At 50.1% G+C, this 24,376-nt stretch overlaps 1 protein-coding gene across 1 annotated transcript in view; it reads left to right on the top strand.

The window, feature by feature from the left end:
- Positions 1-2,769: 2,769 nt before the first annotated feature.
- Positions 2,770-24,376, top strand: part of CD9 (CD9 molecule) — a 33,622-nt gene continuing 12,015 nt past the window's right edge. Inside the window, exons 1-2 of the mRNA XM_019464763.2 lie at positions 2,770-2,971; positions 23,876-23,978. Coding sequence (XP_019320308.1) covers positions 2,906-2,971; positions 23,876-23,978 — 169 coding nt within the window. The 5' untranslated portion in view covers positions 2,770-2,905. The remainder of the gene's footprint in view (positions 2,972-23,875; positions 23,979-24,376) is intronic.

Raw genomic sequence — 24,376 nt, 5'->3', positions numbered from 1 at the left:
TTCTACTATAAGCTTAAATATTTACTGAACTCCTCCCACCTTTGCTTGTGAACAGGTTGGAGTGAGAGGAGGCGAGGAGAGAAGAATATAAAAAGATAAAATCTTCTTTCGTTAGACCAGTTCTCCCTAGATAGGTAGCCTCTGCCTGAGAGCAACACAATGGGACATTGTTTTCTTTACCACCCCCACATACTGCCCTGCCCCAACCATCCTCAGTGGGCACTAGATTACGGTGAGTGACTGAGGTAGAGCATTACCAAAATTCCTCCACTTGACTGCTCTCGGTGCTGTGTAAACTGTAGGAGCCCTGTTTTCCTGGCTCCTCCTTCCTGTTCATCCTTCCTTCTCCTTCTCATCCACTAGTGGCAGTTTCCCCAGAGCGGCCAGCCGCCTGTAGTTTCCTGCTCTGTGCCTTTGCATATACAGTTCCCTAGGCCTGGAATTCTCTCCACCCTGCCTCCCAAAGTCAGCTGCTGCTGTGTTCCCTGCACTGAGAAGCCTCTCCTGACTCTAGCAAGCTTGGGGATGCACCCTGTGTCGCCCCTTGTTCCTAGACCACATCTCCCCTGAGCCAAGATTCCCTGAGCTCACACTTACCTGCCCTGCATGGAGATTCTTCCGTGAGGATCAGAGCTCCCTCCATCTCAGTATACAGTGCAGTCCAAGGCATAGTGGGCTCCTGAGAAGCACTAGAACCCGTGCATGGATCCTCCATAATCTGTCTCTTGCTGTTCTGGCTGGGATCTCTCCTCATCATGCCCCCCCCCCCCCATGCTGACACACACACACACACACTGTCCCCTCTTCCAGTTTTGCTTGCACTCTCCAGCCCTTCCCCCACCGCCCACCGCCCCCCCCCCCCATCCATTTCTCTTTGTCTCTCACCTGAACTATCTAGAGCCTCCTAACTGCTCTCCATATGTTCTCACCTCACCTCACCTTTTGTGTCCCATGCTCCCCTCACACTACCCAGTTGCGGGGGCCCCCCCCACCCCATACAACAACTTGTCACCTGTCACCTTCCACATAATCCCCCAAAGCTCTGAGCCAAGGTCTGCACAAACAATAGCCCTTAACTTCAAGGGGCCAAATGCCTGTACCTCCTGCCCTCCCCCACCCAGCTGCCTAAAATACAGGTAGCCATCAACCTAAATCACACAACAGATGGAACCCATTCCCTGCCTGAACCCTTCAGTGGGCGACCCCTTACCTCAGGGTGCAAAGTGCGGAGGGGAGGCTCCCTTTCACCTCACCCCAGCTGGGTCTCCACCTTCACCTCCCACATACCTTCCCCAACGGTGAGCTCCAGCCCAGAAGGCTTTGCCCAATGTTCTCCAGTGATTACAACTTTCCCTGTGGTTCTGCAGCATTACTTACCAATCTGTTCAGAGCTATGACACCCAAATAGCACTCTCCCTCATTGTCTGGATGCCTGAATCCCTCCACCAGTGGACACCCAGCCCCTGCCCCTAATGAGCCCCCTTATAAGTAGACACTGAAGAATGTTTTTGAATGAATGAATCAATGAGCCAAATATGACCGTGATAATAAACAGCAAGAGCTACAAAGTGCTGACCCTCTCTGTTTCTAGTGGGTGAAATTGAGTTATATTCTTTTTTTGCTTGTTGGTATTTTCTGATGTTTCTTGCTTTTGCAAACGATAATTCGTTTTGAAAAACTTAAATAAAGGGGTTTTTGGGACTTGAAAAGACTCTCCTCGTCCTTTAGTGAGAAACAGGAAAGGAATGTTAGAGGAGCCTCAGAGTGTCTACATCTGAAGAGGGCAGGGCCAGCCAACCAGAGGGCACACACCACATGCAAGGCCAGGCAGAGGTGAGGAGTGAATGGGGCAGTGTGTTCCAGGTAGAGCAGTGTTCAGCACAAGGAGCTGAATGCATTATGGGGAATTTCAACTTGGGCCATTGAATGAGGAAAAGGTTTTGAAAGTTTTTGGGTGGAGGAGAAACAGGCTCAGAACTCAGCATCCTGAGGCCAAAGGGCAAGACAGGGTGATATGGAGTAGAGGCAAGAACAGAAGCCTGGCTACACACTCTCCTCCTCTCAGGGCATTTAAACCTCAAGGCCAGGAAGCACTCCAGGACCACCGGATTATCAGCCATTTTACAATTCGGAGATTATATTTGAAAATTACTCCCATAAGCCTCCAACCTCTCTTCCCACCTGGATTGCCAGCTTCTAATTCCTCCTACTCCGCATGATGTGCCAAGTAAGTGTACTCCAAATGACAGTTTGCAAGGAGCCACCTCAAGGAGAAATAAAGCCAGGCAGCTTCCCTTCAAGGGGAGCCCTGAGCAAGAAGAGCCCTCATTCTGCGGGCAAGGGGACTCTACCCCAACGACCCGAGGAAAATCTCCCCAAAGAGGACTCAGGCAGGAAGCCCAGAATCAACAAAGCGAGAACCGAAGGGCGAAGGGCGAGGCCTCCATAGAACTCCTGGGTAAAAGTGGCTGGGGGGGGGGGGGGGGGGGGGGGACGGTGTCAGTCTGGAGTGATCCCTGGACGGTTGAGAGGAAAGCGGGAGGTCTGTGGCGGGAAGGAGGGTATGGCCGATTAGGGGGAAAGAGGGCTGTGCGGGAGGCAGGAGGAGAAATGAGAGTGCGGGCTCCGGTCTGCTGAGCCGGAGTCCCCGGAACCTGGGCAGTAGCCGGCCGGCCGGCATTGGTGGGGCAGGTGGGGCCAGGGGCGGGGTCGGCCGGGGGCGGGGTCCACGGCACATGCGCACCGCAGCCCTCGCGCGCAGTAAGGAGTGGCACTTTTTAAAAGTGCAGCCCGGAGGCCAGCCCGCAGCCGCCGACACCTCGGTCCGAATCCTGGTGCCGCTCGTCCCGGCCGCGCGTCCCCCCAGTCCCTCACCAGTCCGGTCCAGGCCCGTCTAGCCCGCACGATGCCGGTCAAAGGAGGCACCAAGTGTATCAAATACCTGCTCTTCGGATTTAATTTCATCTTCTGGGTGAGTGAGTGCGACTGCCGCGCGCTCCTCTGCGGGGCCACCTGTTTGTCCCGGGAACCCCGTCCGCGGTCGGAAGTGCCGGTAACTGGCGCTGCCCGCGCCGGGTGGACTCCGGGCGGGAAGAGAAAAGCACTGCGGTCGCCAGCTGGCTCCTCGACGGGGTCCGGGGACGAGCTGGGCGGGCACGATCATAGAAGACTCCTCCGAAGCCGAGCTGGCAGGGGGAGGCTTGGGGCCCTAGCGAGCTGGGGCGCGGAGACCGGCCCCGGCCCTTTCTTTCGCCGAGGGTTTGGGGTGGGGTTTGTGTCTGTTCCCACCCCCAAAACCCCTCCGAGTGCAGGAGGGGGAAGACGGCAGAGAGAAACGGAGCACCCCTCTTCTGGGAACTTGGGGCCATGGCCAAGGAGGACTGTGGCGGGCAGTACAGTTCGTAATCTGGGTGGGGTCTCACAAGTGGCAGGGGCCTCGAGGAGGGGGGATGCGAGCACACTGAGGACTTCAGCGGCGCGGGGAGAGCTCAGCCTGGAGCTGTTGACACTTTTACACTGGAAAGAGAGAGGGAGGGAGGATTAGGACCCCGTCCACCCTCGAGGAGGTACCTGAGGTACCTCGAGGAGGGCTTGATTCTGAGCCGCCACCGTGAGAAAGTCCAAACTGTCTCGAAACTACCTGAAAGACTAGCTTGTCTTGATTTTTTTTTTTCAAAGGCGATAAGTATCTGAACTGGAGAGAACTCTGGGAGAGTTGGGGAGAGGAGGGGCAGATGCCTGTTGGCGCTTTTAGTCCAGTGTTTCTCCATTTCCGGGGGAAGATCAGGTGCCTGCCGCCCACTGCCAGCTCAGGGCCTCTGGCCTCGCCTACGCCCCCATGCCAGCCCACCCAGTGGCAAGGCGGGGCCACGGAGAGTGGAAGTTCACCTGGAGAGGACACCAGGCCAGGAAGCTACCTGACTCCCACTGCTGGCCACACTCAGCCTTTCTGCAAATGGAATGCCAGAGGGAAGCAGCAGAAAAGGGGATGTCCCCTCCACACTTTCTCTTGGAGGATTAAGGGACCACCCAGAGACAGAAAAGAAGCAAGGAATAATCTGAGGACTACATCCCTTGCACACAGATGGGCAATATTTGCTCCTTTGCAGTCAGAAAGGGATTTGGAAAGGCAGCTCTTATGCCACTCGTGAGATGGCTGTAGAAACAGGCATGCCACCAGAGCCTTGTAACAAAAAAATATACTGTACTTATTCCCCTGGAGCTGGTCACTGGGGTCCCCAGGAACCTTGGGACAAACCTCTTGAGATTTTAATCCTCTCTCCGGAGCTGACTCTTGCTCTTGCAAGAGTTACCATACCTAACACATGTTCTAGTGAGGATGGCACATAGATGTGCCCCTGCCCAACACTTGGCCTGTTTTAGGGAGACCTCCTGGTGGTGGCATTACTTCCTCCCGGTGTTCCCACAAGCCCCCAGCAGCCAGCCTGCCAGCTAGCTCCCAGGCTTGGCTTCCTCCTCTCCCCAACCGCTGGCACCAGAAAAGAATGTGAGAAGGCGGGTTAGCCCCGCCCCACCCCACCCTTGTCCTTTGGGGAGTTTTCCTCTCCCCTCCCCAGCACAACCTCCGCCACACACACCCCCCCTCCCACCCCGCCCCGCCCATCTGTTGGTTAGTCCTCAGCTATCTGCCTAGGCTGCATCAGGGTTTCAGGCTGGGAAGGAACCACAGACTACCACGGGCCTTCATACCCCAAGTCTGCCCTGTAGCACATGCAGGAGCCTAATGGGAGGCTCCAGGGCTCCTCTGGGATCTGCTCAGTCTCTTATTGTCTCCAGCCTACCACCCCACCCACATTCAGAGCTGCCCTGGCCTGGGCTAGGTGCTGCTGATCAGCTATGTCATCTGAAACAGAAATGACTCACTCTGGGAATGTTTGGGTCCAGAATTAGGAAGGGCTCTAGTGATCATCCAGTCTGGCCCTAGTATTCACAATGAAGAAGCAGAGAACCAGAGAGGGATGATTGGCCCAGGATCACAGAGACCGAACCAATACCACAACCCTTGTGTCCCTTACTTGAGTCCCATCCTCTTCTGTCTCCATCATGAAACCAACAAGGGGACCTGGCAAATGAGCTGGTGTAGGGGGGTTAGCTACGTTCTCCTGAATTAACTATTGTTCAGTAGTGTTGTATCAAGGGCCTGTAGAGATGATGGAATAAAGGGGTATCAGGATCCACTTGTGCAGCCTGCAAAGGCCCTTTCCAAGTCTCATGATCTAGCCAGAGCAGGAAGCATCATCCCCATTGTACTGATGACCAGGAAAAGAGTCCCTAGAGAAGTTAAATGACTTATCCAGGGTCATGTGGCAGGATAGCACGAGAAGTAAGTTTGAAGGCAGGTCTGGTTGGTCTAAAGTCCAATGTACTTTTCATCCCAACCCAGGCCCAGCTGGGTAGGAACAAGCTCCCAAAAAGATCTTTAAAAAGGAACCACTTGGATTGTTATGATGACACCAGTTACCTTTTTTTGAGACCAGAGATTTATAAACTTAGCATTTGGGATCTGACGTGGGCCTTGAAAAACAGGAGTTGTGAGGCCAGGAGCCACCAGCACCTCCTGAACAAAGGATGCTGAGAGGGGTAGCCTCGCAGGGACCCAGAGAAAAGCCCACCTCAGTGGCGGTGGGCTTAGGGTGGGGAGAGGGTACACCTCTTCCCTGGCCCTGCCTTCAGCCCTGGGGAACCCTCAGTGACAGCTGAGCCTGCACCCCTGCCCTCCCCAAGTGGGGCCTCCAGTGCTTACTGCCAGACCAAGCACCCTGTTCATCCAGCATCCTCACAACGCTAACTTCTTGGCTCTGTTTCAGTGTTTCTGTATTTCCTCCAGACCGCCCTACCACAGTGGGAACCTGGACAGGGACCTGGGTCTCAGTCTAGCTTTGTCCTCATGTCACTTTGAAACCTTGGGGAGGTTGCTTTTGTGCTCCAGACCTGTTTCCTCATCTGAGGAAATGATGATGGGTTGAAACAAATGGTCACAGAAATCCCTTCAGCTCAGTCTATGAGCCTGGCCCCACCCCGAGTACCTACAGCAATAGGACTTCCCCACACAACCCAAAATCAAAATCAGAGTTGGGGGATGGACATGTGCCGTGGCTATGAAGGCTTGTCCTTGGAGCCTGGCTTCATTTGGGTCTTTACCTCTTGGGCCTGATTCTTGGTGTCTTTCCTGTTAACCTCACATTTTCCCCTCTCTTGCCCTGGATGGGGTCCCTATGTTTGGGGGCTCTCTGTTTTCCTCGCCCTCAGCCATTTGTGGTAGTCCTGCCCACTGACCAGCGCGCCACTCTGGGTTCAGTCTCCCCATCACCGGATGGAGCCAGCGTCTACCCCATGGCGTTGTTGTAGGCAAAATGAGAGAATGTATGTGCTGCACTTGGCATAGTAGCCTTAACTTTCTGTTTACTCCAGCTGTGGTTGCTCCTCTGTTGGAGGTAGATGGAAGCAGTGGGGAGGGTGGGAGCACTTCCCTAAGCAAGAAGTGTGGAAATTGAAACCAGGGACATAGGCAGGAATCCACATTCGGAATCCACACACATTCCCCCCCCTTCCTTTCCTTCTCTTCTTGCATCACTGCCAGCCTCATGATCCACCCCGCCTCAATGATTCCCGCTTTGGGACACCCACTCCATTTTATGTGTGGCTACACGTTTGATTATGGGGCGGCGCCCCACTTCTGAAAATAAACTACACAGCACAGGAACCCTAAGACATCAGGCTTCTGGGTCAGGGAGGGGTATGGACCTAGGGGGTGGCGGTGGCAGAAGCCCTTCCCACCCAACTTGCCAATTCCCCCAGAAGCTGTTGACCTTCAACGTGGGGCCAAGCAAGCAGCTAGGACTATTCCCTAAAATGGCTCCCCAACTTTGGCACGCAGACAGCCAGAGCTCTGGGAAAGCTGGCTGTGTTTCTACTGAGGTTGGCAGGTTTGGGGAGAGGTGAGTTGAGGCCAGGTGTCTGCATCTGCTAAGGAAAATAGGACTTCTCCCTTTGTCCCCTGCCCAGAATCTTGATGGCTTTCCCCGCACTTTTCCCTGCATTGGTTGTCAACAACAAAGATCTGACTCCTGATTTGGGGGGAAGGGGATTCCTCTACACACACTACACACATACACACACACACACACAGACACGCACACACATGCTCACTCTCTCTCTTTGTCTGTCTCTCTCTCCCCCTTCACTTTCAAAGTGCCCCATGGCACCGTTCCAGACCTTACTCTTTTGTACTCCAAGGAAGAGGTTGCTTGTTAAGACCTGAATTTGGATCCACTTTGATAAGCAGCCCCACGGAGGGCCATCCCTGCCAGAGCACTTAACTCTGCCAAAGGAGGCATCTGTGGTTTCAAACCTCACAAGTCAGTGCTCTCACACCCTTTGGTATTACATGTGAATCTTCCCTGTTAGACGCAGAGCTGTGTGTCCCGTGTTTGTTTTCCGGTTCGATTCAATTTTATAAGGAGGTGTGGCTTTTGGTCACACAGTCTGCAACTTAATAATACACCTTGAACTTGCCAAAGCACCTTTTCTTCTAAAGAACACAGCCTTGACAGTTCTTTCCTGGGTGCGCCCGGCTGCAAGGATAAGGGACCGCAGGTCATGGGTTATCGTGGCTCCTGTAACCTGTTGTCTCCTTGGTAGCTGGATGTTCTCAATAGAACTGTGTCCAGCCGGGGAGAAGACAGTGAAGTTTGAGGAGCTGCGTGTTTATTTTCTGTGATCCCCCCTCCCCAGGTGGGGGTCAGTGGGACTTCCTTCCACAGGTCTTTTCAACCAAAGCCCTGCAGAAACCACCTTTCCATCTCTTCCATACAGGAGGGTGATGACTTCATTGTTTTAGGGTTCTGAAAACCTGGGGAAGAGCCTGTTGGCCCCGTGCTCTCAACTACAGGGAATTCAGGAGACCAGAAGAGCTGATCTCAATAATACATTTTTTAAATTTATGTTTTTGAAGTCTGACTGCAGATCACTTGCCTGTTTCATTCTGTGGAAAAAGTCGTGCTGGTCCAGGGACATTTTCATTTTCCATCAAGTGATGGCATCCAGCTGTGGAAAGCAGCATCCTGCCTCCAGATGAGATAATTTTATAACAATTACATCCACCCGTAATTCCAACTCCCCCGACCCCCAACCACCACCCCAAAAAAAGTACTTGGTTCTGGATAGTTTGTAAGTACTGTGTGCTATCGTCCTAGATTCATGGACCTTAACCAGATTTTTAGGGAATCCCACAAAATCAGTAGGACCGGCCTCCAGAAAAATGTTAGGCCTTTTTGTTGTTGTTTTGTTTTGTTTTGTTTTGTTTCGGTTTTTGCTTTTTTTTCTGGAGGCCAATGGACCTTAGGTTATGAACACCTCATTTTAGTTTTTCTCTCTTATTTTCCAAGCAACCTCTTCTCTATTCTGAATCCCTTGTTTCAGCCATGAGTAGTGGGTTGCCCAAGGACTATGTGGGGGAATTGCGGGTGATTTGAGAAAGGCTAAGTTCCCTGATGATCAACAACAGTGTAGACTGGAGAGCTAGCCTCCCCACCCATACTTGCTCTGACTCTCAGCTTAATCATTGCCCAGGGAGTGGCTTTGACTCTCGATTAATTTAATGAGTGTTCTGTATTTCTAGTCCACATGAAGAATCCAACTTTATGAGCTTCTAGCCAAGTTTTGCTTCTTGGGTTAGGTTTCCCATAGCTTGGGTGATTTGTATTTGTTTAGGAAGAACTGAGTTCTGTCTTTCCCCCCTCCTCCTTCCCACCCAATGGAGACTAAAATCAGCCAACCTTCCCTGGCCTTGCCCTTGAGGACTTTGGAAAGGGAAGGGTATCTCTGGGGGATCACTTGGGGATTTGGACTCCTGAGGAGATGATACTCAGTCTGGCTGAATAGCAGAGGAGGGTGAAGCCCTCTGACTTGGAGAGGGGACTGGATTCATTTGATTGTAGCAAAGATCCCTGGGTAGAGAGGTTTGGGGACTATTGACTTGGAGAAAAATCAGAAATCTGGGTTTTAAAGATCCTGCTTGTTCAATCCTCTTGGCAGGCATTGTGCAGGGGAGCTGAAACAGTGACTCTTGCTGGTGCTGTTACAAAAGAAACCCTCCAAAGCTTAATCCTGTTTCTATTATGTTCAACGTAGATTCCAGGTTCCACTGAACACCTCTCAGGCCGGGCAGGCCAATGGCCCGTGACTTCTACCAAGCCCTCGCCTCCTGCGCTCAGAACACAGTCCCTTGCTTCTGTTCCCAGCATGAGCTACATGTCAGTGTCCAAGTGTAAAAACAGCACAACACATGGATCGTAGCAGCAAATCCTTGACCAGGGCTTCAAAAATACAATCAAGTAAATCAGACAGTTTCACTGAATTCAAAACAAATTTCTATATAACACTCCGGTTTTATCTTTAAACCTACATTGATCAAATCAATAGCATGATAAATGATAAAATTGATTTATTAAAACTTTAAATGAAAAGATCAGCAAACCCCTACTTAATTGTGAACGCATTGCTTTGCAAGTCAACAGAAGTTTGGTGTTTTTAAAAGATAGTTTGCTATAGACTGGAAGGTGTCCCCCCCCCCCCCCCCCGAAATGTATATGTTAAGTTCTAAAATCCAGCATGATGGTATTTGGAGGTAGGGGCTTTCAGGGTGATTGACTCACTCTCATGAATAGGATTGATGCTCTTAGAAGAGGCCCCAGAGAGCATCCTCCTTCCTTCTACCATGTGAGATTATAGCAAGAAGACAGCCCTCTGTGAACCAGGAAGCAACTCCTCACCAGACCCCAAGTCTGTTGGTACCTTGATCTCAGAGTTCCCAGCCTCCAGAACTGTGAGCAATAATTTCTTGTTAAGACACCCCGTCGATGGTATTTGGTCATAGCAGCCCAAATGGACTCAGACATAGCTATTTATATGTTCAAATCAAAATCACCTCTTCCCGCCTAGGTGAGTGATTGTACACACAGCTCACATTGGTGTCCCCCTCCGGTGGGTGGCAGGCCTCCTCACCCCCCACAGCAGCTCTGCTCCTGGAGCAGAATGCACAGTCCAGACACAAGAAACCCTTCCCACTAAGACGGTCTCCCGTTCTCCCCCACGCAGTATGAATGTTTCACGTTGCTTCTTGCAGTAGGGGGCTGCGCATTTAAATCTGTTACTATTATGCTCAGGCTTTCTAAAGCCTCCTTTCTGCAAGCCTGGGAACATCTCCACATCCCCTACTTTCCCTTGCCCCCCCTATATTATAGCTCTGAGTCCCTAAGACACATAATCCTTAAGAGACCCAGAAAGCTTATTTCAGATAGGAATTAGATTCTCATCCGGTGCTGGGGAGGGACCATCAGTGTGGGAAGCTGGCATTATCCTCATGTGGCTGGTGCCTCTCAGGACCCCATGGCTGGGGCTGCAACACAGGCCTGTGGTCATGCCCTCTCGTGCCCTTTGCTGGCAGGATGGTGCTGTGGGGAAAGGGCAGAGGTTCTGGGCCTCACCTTGGTGCCATTCCTATAGGGGATGCAAGGACGGTGGCCATTGGGCAGATCTAACAGTGTCTGCACTTGCCAGGTTTGTGACAGTAGCAAAGTTGGGATAAGAAGAAAACATGCCAAGTTACTGCAGGGAATCTGTTTCCCAGAGCAGTGCTTGTGTCCACACAGATTTTCTGGCCAGTGCAGCAAGGGTGTGGACGCCACTCTTGGGCCAGAGGCCAGCAGGAGGAAGTGCATTCTCTCTCTAGACTGTCCATCAGGCAGCTGGCCTCGGAGAGAGGCCAGGTTCACGGGGCACCTGCGGCCAGGTGGCTGTTGCAGGTGTTTGTCTGTCCTGAGAAGGTAAAGCCCTTTGGTGGGCTCTCTTGGGACCTTTAAGGATAGAAGGTACCCTTTTGAAATGGGATCAGATGTGGCTAGGAGGGAGACAGCACAAAAGTGAAAAATTCTGGCTCTGAAATCAATGAAACTGATCTAAAAGACAGTTTAGCAAAATGATTGAGAATATGGGCTTTGTAGTCAGACTGTCCATGGTTCAAGTTCTAATCCAGCCACTTATTTGCTATGTGATCTCAGACAAGCTGCTTCTGTGCCCAAGTTTTCTCATCTAAAAAATGAAAGTAAATAGTAGCTACTTGGTGGGTCTACTGTGAAAATGAAATACTACAGGTGAAGTGCTGTGTTGTCGTGCTAGCTGTCCAGTGACATACAGTTGACCCCTGAACAATGCGGGGGTTAGGGGCACCAACCCCCATGCAGTCAAAAGTCTCTTTATAACTTTTGACTTCCCCAAAACTTAACTACCAATAGCCTCCTGTTGACCAGAAGCCTTACCGATAAGTCAATTAGCACATGCTCTGTATGTTATATGTATTATATATACTGTGTTCTTACAATAAGATAATCAAGAGAAATGAAAATGTTATTAAGAAGATCCTAAGGAAGAGAAGATACATTCACAAGACTGTACTGTATTTATCAAAAAAATCTGCGTATAGTTGGACTTGTGTATGAGTTGAAACCCATGTTATGCAAATGGGAGCTATAATTAAGAGACCTAAAATGTAGGCAGGAATCATGGCAAAGGGATAGGATAGATGATAGGTCAGACACAACAGTTGGGGACCTTGGCTCTTGCTCGTTTCCTGGCCCTGTGCTCAGAATGCACCATGTTGGGGAAGGAGGGCCATTTAACTGAGCGGTGCTGGGCATGCCTTTTGCCAACACTGCTAATCCACATGCCACATGGCATTGTTTCAAAGGTATAAAAAAAGGGGCATCTCCCACCACCATTCAGGGCCATGCAAGCAAGTGGCAACTGTTCCCACAGATGGAATGAAAGCTAACTGGTCCACATGGCTAAAATAAGAGAGAGAGAGAGAGAGAGAGAGAGAGAGAGAGTGTGTGTGTGTGTGTGTGTGTGTGTGTGTGTGTGTGTGTGTGTATGTAATCGCCAAGTGTCTTAGTGAGGCATACACAATGGAAAACAAATGTGTGGTATTCTGGAATTTAAAGCAAAACATCCCCCAAACAATCCCCCACATCAGATGATTTTGGTTAAGATCAGAATGCCTGCTTTCAGCAGAAAACAGATTTATGGGCTGGCTGATGTATGCTGCATGTCTGGCAAGCAGGCAGTGGAAACTTGAAATGAGGTTTCTTGTTTAGAAAGAGGTTATCTTGGGCAGAGGCCCTCCCTCTCTATCCTTCATCCCCTTACTACTAACCCATCATATCAGCTGAAATTTTTCTCGTCTCTTGGGCAGAATAAGAGCTCTGGTTTTTAACTGATGGTGATGTCCTTGGAAGGGAGGATTTCTCAACTCTTGAGCTTGTTCCGAGCAGGTCACTGCCTAATTACCATTAAGGTGTGCTGAGAAAAAGCTTACAAGGCCCTTCACCTTCTGCCACACCCCAGAGAGGGGACCACGCTAGCTCCCTTCCACCAGGGATGAGACAGGCAGTGGAGTAATTAACCTCTACATGGCACGTGCTGTGCATGTGACAGAGGGAGAGAGTTGATGGCTGAGTTGCTCCATACCTGCTCTGTGTGACTTTGGGGAAGTAACTACCTCTCTGAGCCTGTTTCCTCATCTCAAACTGGGATGATCAGAACTACCTCTAAGTGTATAAGGCAGTCCTACCAGTCCTCTTAGATTCACAAGGGGACCTTACTGTAGAAATCTAGCTCCCTCACATTCCTCGTCTCCCTGGGAAATCCCACTGTCACTCCTATAGGGCATGTTCCCATTAGCCTGAAGTCACACTGGAACACACACTGGCCCAAAAGAGCCACTCTTAGCAAACTGATGGCACCCATAGGCTATAGCTATTGAACCACTTTCACCCTTCCACCCAAGAGACCCCCCCCCTCCAAGTGCACTGGAATCCCCAGAAAGTGAACCCCTGCAAGCTCAGCGAGCAGGCCAAACAGGTGCTTAGGATGTCGGCAATGCAGGTAAGCCCAAGGAATCATGGAGAAAATATGAACTTTTCTGACCTTCTTTATATTTATTTTATAATACTGATTTTTTAAAATATTGAATTATATGGGGTAGGTGCCATAATTTCCTCAGTATTTAGGGCTGTAAAATGGTCACAAGAGGCAGAAGTGTGCCTTCCCAAGGACCTGGCTTCTCAGGGACGGTAGGGCTTGTTGTTGACTTTCTGATGTGCCCTGGTGTGGTGTAAAAGAACAGCACATGGTAGCAGGGCCCTTTATGACACAGCGATTGTTGGGTGTGGGAGGAGTTGACTTGTCAGAAATGCAGATTCCTGGGGGAAATCAGTGACTCTCCTTAAGCCATACTTTCCTTGTTTGAGTAATGAAGGTAATATCCCCAAAGTCTTAGGGTTGTTAGAAATGGTGGCATATTTAATGTAAAAAGCTTATCGCAGTGCCTGGCTCCAAGCAAGAACTCGGGTGTTAGTTCCGGCAGCTACTGCTATAGTTACGATTACTACTGCCTCTCGGAATGTTTCAGAGATTGAAGCTGTCCTAAAGATTCACATTCATCCATGTCTTCTCACCTCAGTTCTGTAAAGCCACATCACGCAGGATTGTTCAAGTCTGAACCTTTACCCCTAGGTTTTTTCCCTTTTAGAAGGTGAATTAGAGGACTTGTCTTTCCATCTGTCCACAAAATGCCCATTTTAGAGATTTTCCCAGTATGGGAAAGGTGGGTGAGGAGAGGGACCAGTTTTGCACATAGCTGGGAGTGGCCCCAGCATCAGGGCCATTTGGCAGAGGGCCCCCCTCCCCTTGTGGAGTCGAACTGGGAATTCAACAATAGCCATAAGAGGAAGAAATCTGCCCTTCCTCCAAACCAGGAAGGATAGCCTCGACACCTCTCCTGTTCACTTCTTGTGCTTCCCAGGAAGAGGTAGATTCCCTCTTATCTAGAACTTTCTTGACACCTTGAAGCCAGGTCTCAGAGTGGGGCAGAGCCAAAGTCACCATTGCTTCTATGTGGACCCCACAGCAAGGGGAAAGAAGGCAGAGCTGGCCCCAAAGGGTGTGTTTTCCCTGGCACCCGGTGATGGTGGATTGAAACCACCATCTCTCCCAGCCTCAACAGAGGGGAAGGGAAAGGAGAGAGAGAGAACAAACCCAAGGAGAAGTTAGTGGTCAGTGAGCTCCTTCCCTCTTGGCTTTCCCCTAGGCTGGGGTTGGCACCCTGAGTCTGAATCACTTCACCACAGCAGACAAATTAAGGTTTAGGTCAGAGCATTTTGCTAAATTCAGCATGTCCAGATGACCTTCTCATTCCCTGAGAAAAGTTCCTAGGGGTTCCTAGTCTTCCCATTCACCAGCTGGCCAGGGAGAGAGCACGGTGTCAGGAAGAGGCAGCTTTGAGTTGTCTGTGTGGATCTGGTTCAGTGTGAATGTTGCCTCTTGCTGCCGTGTCCTCTCGAGTGAGTTGTTACTTAACCTCTTGGAACCTGTTTTATCTCTAAAGGTGATGAGAGGATTAAATGAGATGATGTATGTCAGTCACCTCCTATAATGTGAGACGTGCATGGATGCCCATAGAGAGTAACTATTCCTATTATTGTATTATTGATTTTCCCTTCTGTAGCCTCTGGAGGAGTTGCTCATGGACAGAAAAGCCTGCCAGAAGTCAACTCAACACTAACCTATGACATCGTTGACCATCAGCCTCTGCATATATTCTTTACAAAAAAAAATAAAATTTTGCCCCCTAGAATTTATAATTAGTTGAGGAAAAGAATCCACTCGTACCTAATGGCTGTCCAGCCTAGGGAGAACTCAGGCTGCAGAAATCAGGAGGAGGAGGAATTTTTTACCAAGACCGCCCTGCTGCGGAGGCTGTGGGAGTCATTTTGGCTTCTTGGAGAGGAGAGTTCACAGGGCTTAGCTTGTGTGATGAATACTTATTTGGAAGCCAAATGCAGGTTCTAACTTGAACCATTTACTATGAGTGCCTAGGCTCAGTGGGTTCAAGATAGAGTTGTCCAGCCATTATCTCTTTCTTACCTCTAGCTTCCCTCCCACTTACCTGACCTGTGTCCTCCCTTTGACTATCACCATGCAGCAGTACAAGGTGTTCCTGAGGCCCAGTCGCATGGCTCTACAGCACTAGATGGAAGAGTTGAGCCCATACTCTCCAGATTACAGTGTAAAGTGGAATGGCGAAACACTGTTCCACGTAAGGGCTGAGCCCAGAGGAAGCTCCTACCCCCCGCCCCACTCCATGGCTTCCTGACCTTCAGCACTGGCATTTAGAAGCTAGTCTCTGGGCGTGCCTGGGTGGCTCATGGGGGCGCCTGGGTGGCTCAGTTGGTTAAGTGTCTGATTTCGGCTCAGGTCATGATCTCAAGGTTCATGAGTTCAAGCCCTGTGTCGGGCTCTGTGCTGACAGCTCGGAGCCTGGAGCCTGCTTCAGATTCTGTATCTCCCTCTCTCTCTGCGCCTCCCCCGCTTGCCGCTCTGTCTCTATTTAACAAAATAAATAAATGTTAAAAAAATTTTTTTTAATTAAAAGAAAGAAAGAAAAAGGAAGCTAGTCTCTGTGCCCAGAGGAAAGCTTCTCCATGTCATCCAATTGTTTGGTGTTTACATAAAGGTCCAGAACAGTGGTTCTCAAACTTGAGCAAGCATCAGAATCATCTGGGGGGATTGCTGGGCCCCACCGCACCCATTTATAATTCAGTAAGTCTAGGATGGATGGGGGCAGTGATTTTCATGTCTAACAAATTCCCAGGTGCTGCTGCTGCTGGTCTGGGGACCACACGTGGTGACCCGCTGGCCTAGAGATAAGTTTCCCAGTGGCCCAGCTTCTGTCAATCTGAGCACTGCCCCCAGATCAGTGGCTTGGTCAAAGCCTCAGAGCAGAAGTTGTCCAGAGGGATGAGATGACCCCCCAGGGCGATCATACTCACAGAGGGATTTATTCTCCAGGACTGTCACCTCTGCAGCTTTTCAACTCCTCTCTAATAAAACTAAAGTTAATAACAGGTCCCTTGTTGCTATCTTTAAATTCTGCCAGGAAGTAACATTTTACTTGTGATCCTTAATTGAAGGCAAGTCATGGTAGTTTTTTCTCCACTCAGGAGAGTGGAGTTTGGTTTTTGTCATTGTTTTCCTGCGTGGTAGGACTGGGTACAGGAGGACTCCGGCCTCCGCTCCTGCCAGGCGTCTTTGCCCTTCCAAAGATGACAGCTTCAGCCTTCATTTGGAGGTGGGAGCGGAGGGTGCCAGGAGAGGATCAGAAGAGGTGGTGAGGACTGGACTCCTGTTTGTGCATGCTGCCAGCGCCGGGCCCAGCCTCCTGACGGGTGAATCAGCCCATCCAAGGCTTGGCAGTCAGCGGTGAGCCAGGGTTGCCATGGAGATGGGTGAGGCTCGAGCCCACAGGTCTGGGTGGCCTGACTTGTTTTTAAATGTTGAGGCCTGTGTGAACATAGAGGCCCTTATCTCTGCTTCTGAGGCTTTCTTAAAGCGTGACTGGTATTCAGGGGCCCAGAAAAGGCTGGTAGGAGAAACTCACATCCTTGGTATTCAGTCTGTTACCGACTTCCCAGGTGCCATGGGGAACTATGCCTACAGGTCTCCCATGCTTAGTCCTTTAAAAAAAAAAATAAGTAAATAACGAGGGTTGATGTGTATCTTACTGAAGGAGGAAAGTAAAGAGATAAAATCCCCTCCCTCTCTGATCTGCTTTTTTAATTCGCCCAGGGAAGCAGCCTGTGATCCCGGGACAGAGCTGACTGTCCCCTTTAACCTTCCTTCCCCACTTTCCTTTGGCCATTCCTGTCTGCGGGTGGCCAGTGTGGGTGTGGAGGAGGTAAATTTATCCATCATCCTCCACCGCACCGCAACTCGCACAGACCCACAGAAACCAGAACCCCTGTGTCCTAGATTGCCCTGTTCCCTCCTGCCCAACCACCCTCTCCAATTGTAGAGGGACACAACTGATAGCCACCGACTGCCATGAATTGCCCCCCTGTCGTGTTGTGTCTTTCTCAAGGTTTATTATTCTTATTACCATCCTTATTTTCCCTACGGAATCTGGCTGGCTATGCCACATTGTGGTCATTGTGGTCTTCAGAGTGTAGTACATGGGTTACATCATTTATCCTCCCCTTCAAGCTAGATTAAAGGCAGGACAGGCGTCCTGCAATTTTGTGCCCAAATGAGAACTCTAAGGGTTGGAGAAGCTAAGGAAAGTGCTTAGTATGAAACCGCATCTAGGTGGCAGACCAGAGTTACACCCAGAGTCCATGGCTGTCTGCTAATCTGGGGCTTCTCAGCAAAGGTATGCCAGAGAACACCCTGGAGGAGGGGGGTGCTGAGACAGATGCACATGTAGAATTCCCCAGGTGATTCTGACATCCACCCCATGTAGACCAGGTCTGGTTGGCACATGCATGCAAATGACAGGTGACAGAACCAGGGCCTACTCCTTTGCTTTGTCATTCTTTCTGCCCCGCACTGAAGAATGTTACGGCATCTTACTGACCACCGGCTCACCAAAGTAACCGCATGGCCATTGCTTTTCCAGAAGGACAACGAGAAGCAGGAACGCCAGCACCCCTCCTTACCCTACCCCTGTCCTCTTACTACGGCCTACCTGCAACCCCCCAAAAGTGCAGATGTGACCACTTAAAATCTGAGGTCAGCCTTAGAGAGAAACCGCTGGTGGAGAATGATCCACCCTCCCCCTTCCGGGCTTTCTAAGGCAGTTGGATAGAGAAAGCGTGATGAATGTTTTGTCCTTTAACAAAATGTGTGACCGGTCAGGTCATATTACAAAAGAAAAAGGGGACCTGGAGGAAAGGGGGGTCTAGCCAAGACCACCCAGTTTGTTTGCCATGAGATTTTTCTTTGAAGTGGGATTTGTCCAAGGCAAACAGGGCTGTTTCCTGTAGAGGGGTAGGACACAGCACCACACGCACATGCACACACATGCACACACATGCACACACATGCACACACACACACGCAGCTGCCCTTCTTGTCACATCTTTCTGCAGGCGTCATTCAAATGTTTCCGTCAGTGGGGCTGCCTGCATGTAAACAGTTCCCCAGGTCCTAACTGGAACCAGTTTTGCAAACTTGGCACCGGGTCCAGAGCAACCAGGTGCCCCTAAGTGGCATTATGCTTTGATTTGTTTTCAATCTTCCTTTGGAATTAAAGACACTTCCTTTAACTCTAGGTGTGTTTTAGTGTAGGATCCCTGGGCCCGGCCCTCTAGCGAGATTCATGGAGTGACTCGTTGAAGCACTTGGCTTCGCGTGGCTGCCTTTTTCCTGAGTGGTGCTTTCCATGGCGGCAGAGGGGGTGACCAGAAAATGGTTCTCTGTGAGCCTGAGCTTGGGCCCTGCTGGGTTTTCATGGCCCCTGGAATTGGCATAAGCCCCGGGTGATGGGGTTACCTGTGTGCTCACCAAAGATTGGAGTGTCAAACTGGACTTATTCGTGGGGTGAGGACAGTGACTCATGGACTTTTCATAAACTCTCGTTTTCAAAAGACTTTCTATGGATTTGTCCCTGAATCTCACTGTGATACTCATCACATGCCGTGGTGGGTCTTCCTCAGGTTATTGTTCTTGGCAATTTCTGACTTGGCAGTTTCTAGCGAGAAACGAGAAGCTGAATCTGGAGGAAAGGCCAGAAAGGAGAGGAAGCTTATTGAAGAGAAGAGGAGCAGAGAGAGCAGATTCTGGTGGATTTCAGAGACTCTCTCCCATTGCAGCAATCCTCTCATTTGTCGGATGATTATTTGTTGACTGACTGATCATTTATTCATGAATTTAGAATTTATTCACTGTTGTGTCCAAGGTATGGATGGGGTGGGTGAGCTGCCAGAATGACTGAGAAGCAGCCCTTCCCTGAAGGAACTTGCACTCTAGTGAGACCCTAGCCCGGAACACCCTCGAGAAAAGGGCGTGTGTGATGATGCTGCAGCTGGTGGGATTGCGTTTCCCCCAGGGACTGAGGACATCTTGGTGGGGAAGCAGCAGGCCCGGGTGGCCAGGACAGCATTCCAGAAGGAAGGGCTGGCATGAGCCGAGGCGAGGATGCAGGGGACTTATTTGGGAACCTGAGTGATTCCATCTGAGGGGCAGGTAAGGAGGAGGTGGGATCAGGGTTCCGTGGTGTCCTGCAGAGAGATCAGAAAACATGAAGACACAGCTAACACCTGAAATCTTAAAACAGAGCGACTGACCTAAGCCTTTCAGGGACATGGCTGCTGTCCACATGGAGGGCTGGGTGCATTATACTGTGACCACTTTGTGGGGACCTGGAGAGGGGTAAGCCACCAGCTCAGGGGTGAGTGCACAGGGCAACCAGAAGGAGCAGTGAGCCTGGAAGAAGAGAGGGTTCGTTTCTGTTGGGAATTTTAGGATAGAGAGACCTAGAAGCTTTGAAAGAGAAGCCCCGGCTTCATAAATATGTATATACATGTGCACACACAAGTATATACGTTCTTAGTTTTAGAACAGTTTCAGATCTGCAGAAAGTTTGCAAAGACAGTATAGCGAACCCCCTATGTCCCAAGAATTTCCCCTGTGGTTAGCACCTCTAATTACCACATCACATTTGTCACAGCTAAGAGACCAATACTGATAACGTTGCTGTCAACTAAACTAAACTTACTCAGATTTCACTTGTTTTACCAGTCATGTCCTCTTTCTGTGCCAGGGTCCCATCCGTGGTACCATATGATGGTTGTCATACTTCTCCATCTATGATTTGTGACCGTTTCTGTCTTCCCTGGTTTCTCATAACCTTAGCAGTTCTGAGAGTGCTGACGAGCAAGTATTTTGTAGAATGTCCTCAGTTTAGGTTTTTCTCATGGCTGTCTTCTAAGAACAAAAGGAACATGAGTGAAGAATTTAAGAATTTCCAATAAAACAATGGGGAAAGGCTATCCTTTTTTTCCCTGCACTGTCAGATAGATGGGACCATTTTTGGCTTGAAGGCAAAGGACCTTTTCTCAGCCAAACCGGAAGGTTTTCCTTTGGCTTCCTTTGAGAATGAGGTAAGCAGGCAGACTGGGCAGTGCCTCAGGCTAGGAGTAGAGGCTCTGGACTTTTCACATCCATCCCCACCACCCAGCTGGTGGTCTGAGGCTGATTGCTGTCCTTTACATGGTGGGGGAGGGGGGCCTGTGATCAGGAATCTGCTAACTGAACATCTACATCAGACCTGCTCAGATCCTGCACTGTTACAAAGCAAGGCGGCCACCATGATGATTGTGTGGCCAACGTTCCTGCCACACATCAGCTAACTAACCTGGGAGGAAACCAGAAACTTCTTGGCCTCCCAGATCCCCGATTTCTTACTTCATGGAGTCCCTTCATAAGTGACTCAGTGTGACAGTTTTGTCACAGGTAAAGTTCTCCCTGGTTCTTGCCATTTGTTTTCTCTTAGTATTCCACATAGCTAGGGGTGAGAGCCAGGTGGGGGCCTGGGACCCCCCTCAGTGCCACACCAAAAAGTGAACTCTTCTAGAAAGTAACTCTCGAGCTCCTTAGATAATACTGCCTGCACAACCATGAGCCATTATTAGGTGACACCCATTATATGTGGCCCTGTAACCCTGAACCATCCATCAGTTACCCAGCCAATAAGGCCATTTCTCCAATAGCATTACAGAAAATGGGGCAGCTAATGGCTTACATATCTTCCCCTCAGGCCAATTAACTGAGTAATTCAATCCAAAAAAGCAGCAGAGCTCATTCCTCTGATTTTTGTGAACTATGTGCTCCTGGTTCTGCCCCTGACCCTCTCCTCCACCTGGATTTCTTAGACCTTCCTCCTTGTCTCTTTTGGTGAGTTTATAGGCGTAAGAAACTGAGATCATTACTGCTTTTTCCATTTCTCCAGAGCCAGCTGCTTTTTCTTTCTCCTTTTAGTAAAGTGTTGTGGCTTTGACAACCAAGCAGTGTGAGGCCAGGTTTTGGGTGGGGTCCAAACATGGACTCCTGACTCTGTCTGGCCTTGTCCTTAGCCAGGGTGAGACCTGAAGTCCTTTCTCTCCTGGTTCCAATTCTCCAGTACAGTGTCCTTTTTGACACATGTGTGTATAGACCAGATAAATGACTGGACTTTTACAGATTGGCTCAGGCTCCTTGAAATTACAAAATGGAAGAGGCCTCACCATTTCAGGCTTTAGGTGGGTACCCTCTTGTTATCCATGGAATCATACCCAAAGAGAAATAATTGAGGCTAACTTGTTTTTGTTTTTTTTAAAAAAAAATTAATGTTTATTTTTGAGAGAGAGAGAGACAGACAGAATGCAAGTCGGGGAGGGGCAGAGAGAGAGGGAGACACAGAATCTGAAGCAGGCTCCAGCCTCTGAGCTGTCAGCATAGAGCCGGATGTGGGGCTCGAACTCATGAACCGCAAGATTGTGACCTGAGCCAAAGCTGGTGGCTTAACTGCCTGAGCCACCCAGGCACCCCTGTTTCTGCTTTTTTAAGTAGGCTTCATGCCCAGCATGAAGCCCAACACAGGGCTTGAACTCACAACCCTGAGATCATGACCTAAGCTGAGATCAAGAGTCAGACATTTAACCGATTGAACTACCCAGGCATCCCAAGGCTAATTCTTTGATAAGCACAAGCGTAGAGCAGAAATGACAGTAAGGGACATGGACCTCTCTTAGTCCCAGGTGTTGTCAACAAGAGGGAGGACTGAGGACAAGGTTTGTGGCAAGTGCTGTCTGTACCTCCAGTGCATGTTCAGTCCCTGCCCACAGCATTCTCAGGTTAACACTGTCATGTCCATAGGGAACCCAGCAGCCTCAGTCTCCCATTGTCCAGGAGCCTCACTGGGCCTCCATATGTTGTGGGGAGAGGAGAAAATATTGCCTTCTTTCTTTTAACTCTCCAGGAGCCCAGGGGGTAGCTAGGCCAGAGCCTGCCCACCAGAGTCAGGACCCACTTAGTGTGTGCTTGTCCTGTACTCAGTGTACAGGGAGGTCCCAGCCTGGTCCCAATGTGTCCCTGCCCCAACAGTGGCACTCGTGAGTCAGGAGAACCCAGTCTGTGCCAGAGCATCCAGGCTAGAAATGGGGAGGGAGACTCCTACTTTTCCCCACGGAGCCATGTCTGCTGTCTTGGAATTAGGCCAGGAGACCCTCACTCACCTGCAAGTCTCCTGTGAATAAGAAGGAAAGCCTGGCAACCATGAGTTTTTCTTTCCTGCACTGTCCCCCATGGGGCACCTGGGGGTATGTACTTCCTACCGATGTTTGGTGGTTGCCTTCTGTCACATGAAGCCTAAGAGAGCTGGGGAGATGCAGAATGACTCTCCTCCGTGGGGAGGAGTGTGATGCTGGTGACCGGGGTGCTGATAAAGTTCTTCTCATAAAGCCCATTGGGTTCCTCTTTCGGAAGTACTTCTAATATGATCTCCTTTACTGTTAGCCATACTTAAAAAGCAAGGAAGGGCCACATCTTGCCATTCCTGTTCTACAGATGGGAAAACTGAGGCAATAGGGCTCTGAGCCAGGAAATCCAGAGCCTTGCTGTGGAAATACACCACTGGAGGCCTGGGCACAGTTTTGACCCTATGGCAGGCTGAGGCCCTGGGTCGTCCTTTCCACCGTCGCCACCTCCACCTCCACCCGACACGTCTACACCCACCACCAAGTCCTGGGGAAAAGAAGTGGAACAAACAATTAAAGAAAGAGAGGCCTGGCCACACGGTGGGCCATCCCAGCTCTCAGGACAGAGAACCAAGCTCTCTCAGGAGCAGGGCTCTGACACAGGGCGCCTCTGTTGAGGAGGCATCCATGGGAATCACTCTCATGCAAGCCCTGGTCCGAACGAGAGTCAGGGGAGCCCAGCTGTCCCTGGGGGTCAAGGACAACTTGGCAGGGGGTGCCGCCTGCACAGGCCTCTAGTTCAACAGTGCCAGGCTGGGATTTGGCACCTCGGTTCTGTCCCTTGGTGGGAAGGGCTGCCCTTTAGGGTCCAGTATCTCAACTTGCCCACCTACAAAATGGGATTTTCAGAAGATTGGGAGATTACTCAGAAGTGTCTTATCTGATGTTTATGTAAGGATCACTCGTAAGGAAGCAGGCATCTAAAGCCTGGAATGGGAGGGGGTCAGCCTGTGAGGTTTCCCAGGGTGAAAGGGAAGGGACAAATGTCGGCCACTTAGGGAAGACGCTGCTCTATGTCACTTAATGAGCCGTGTGATTTTGTAAGGAATCGTGGCTGCCCTCATTGGTGCATGGCTGTGCCCCTTGAGCAACCTGCTTCTTTTTTATCATATGGTACATATACAGAGTACATCTGAAACATGAACAGATTAAAGAATAATCAGGAAGGGAATATCCGCGTCACCACCACCCAAGTTAAGAGCTAGAATATTGTCAGTGCCCTAGACCCTGCTCTCACAAGTGCTATTCCCTTATCAGAAATCCCTTCCTTCCCCTACAGGGCGCCGCACACTTGACTTTATGTTAATTCTTTTCTTTATCTTGGTCATTTATATGTACCTCTGAAAAGCAGAGCAGTTCTTAACTATAAGGCATCACATTGTATGTTTTTTTGGTGCCTCTTGCTGCTGTTTGGCATCATGAGATGCACTCATAGTATTGCACGTAGCTACAGTGGCTCATTTTTCACTGCTATAGAGTATTCTAGTGTCCATGAAGTATCCATTCTACCGGCTGGACTGCTAGTAGGTAATTGTTCCCAGCTTGCTGATATTTTTAGCAAATGGACTGATTCCCACACTGGACCCCTGTTACTACCAGGTGCACGGTGAGAGGCAGGGACCACCAAGGGTGGTCCCAGAACCCTTTGCAAGTGTCCCCTTTGGTGTTGTGGGGCTGTGCTCCTACCAGCAGCCAGGACTGATGTCCACATCCTGTATATCCTGCAGCTTGCTGGGATCGCTGTCCTTGCTGTTGGACTATGGCTCCGATTCGACTCTCAGACCAAGAGCATCTTCGAGCAAGACACTCAACCTTCCAGCTTCTACACAGGTGAGCAGGGGGAGACAGTACTTCCTCCAACCGTGGAGATTCTGTGTTGATCCAGGGATGGGCCTGGGGAAAGACTTTTGCTCTGGCCACACTGGCCTGTCACATCCCTTTCCAGCCATGCTTGGTATTACATGTGCCGCAAATTTGCATCGGACTGATGTGGTTGGTTTCTTCATGCTGACTAAGTCTGGCATTCTGACCATTCCCCCAATAGGAAATGGGCTTTGCCAAAGTTACTGCCACTCTTGATGGTTTAAGAACCTCTGTTCTTGTCCCTGACCCTCTCTTAATGTCATGTCTCCTTAGGCTTGATCATTTCTTTAATTCAAAAAACTTTGTCCTGGGGATCCAGAGTCCCAGGAGTAGGAGGGGTGAGTCCTCCCCACTGTACAGATAGG

This window comes from Panthera pardus, unplaced genomic scaffold (genome assembly GCF_024362965.1).
Source record: "Panthera pardus isolate Hobbes unplaced genomic scaffold, ASM2436296v1 HiC_scaffold_6, whole genome shotgun sequence".
Classification (NCBI taxonomy): Eukaryota; Metazoa; Chordata; class Mammalia; order Carnivora; family Felidae; genus Panthera; species Panthera pardus.
This window is presented reverse-complemented; position numbering and strand designations above follow the sequence as displayed.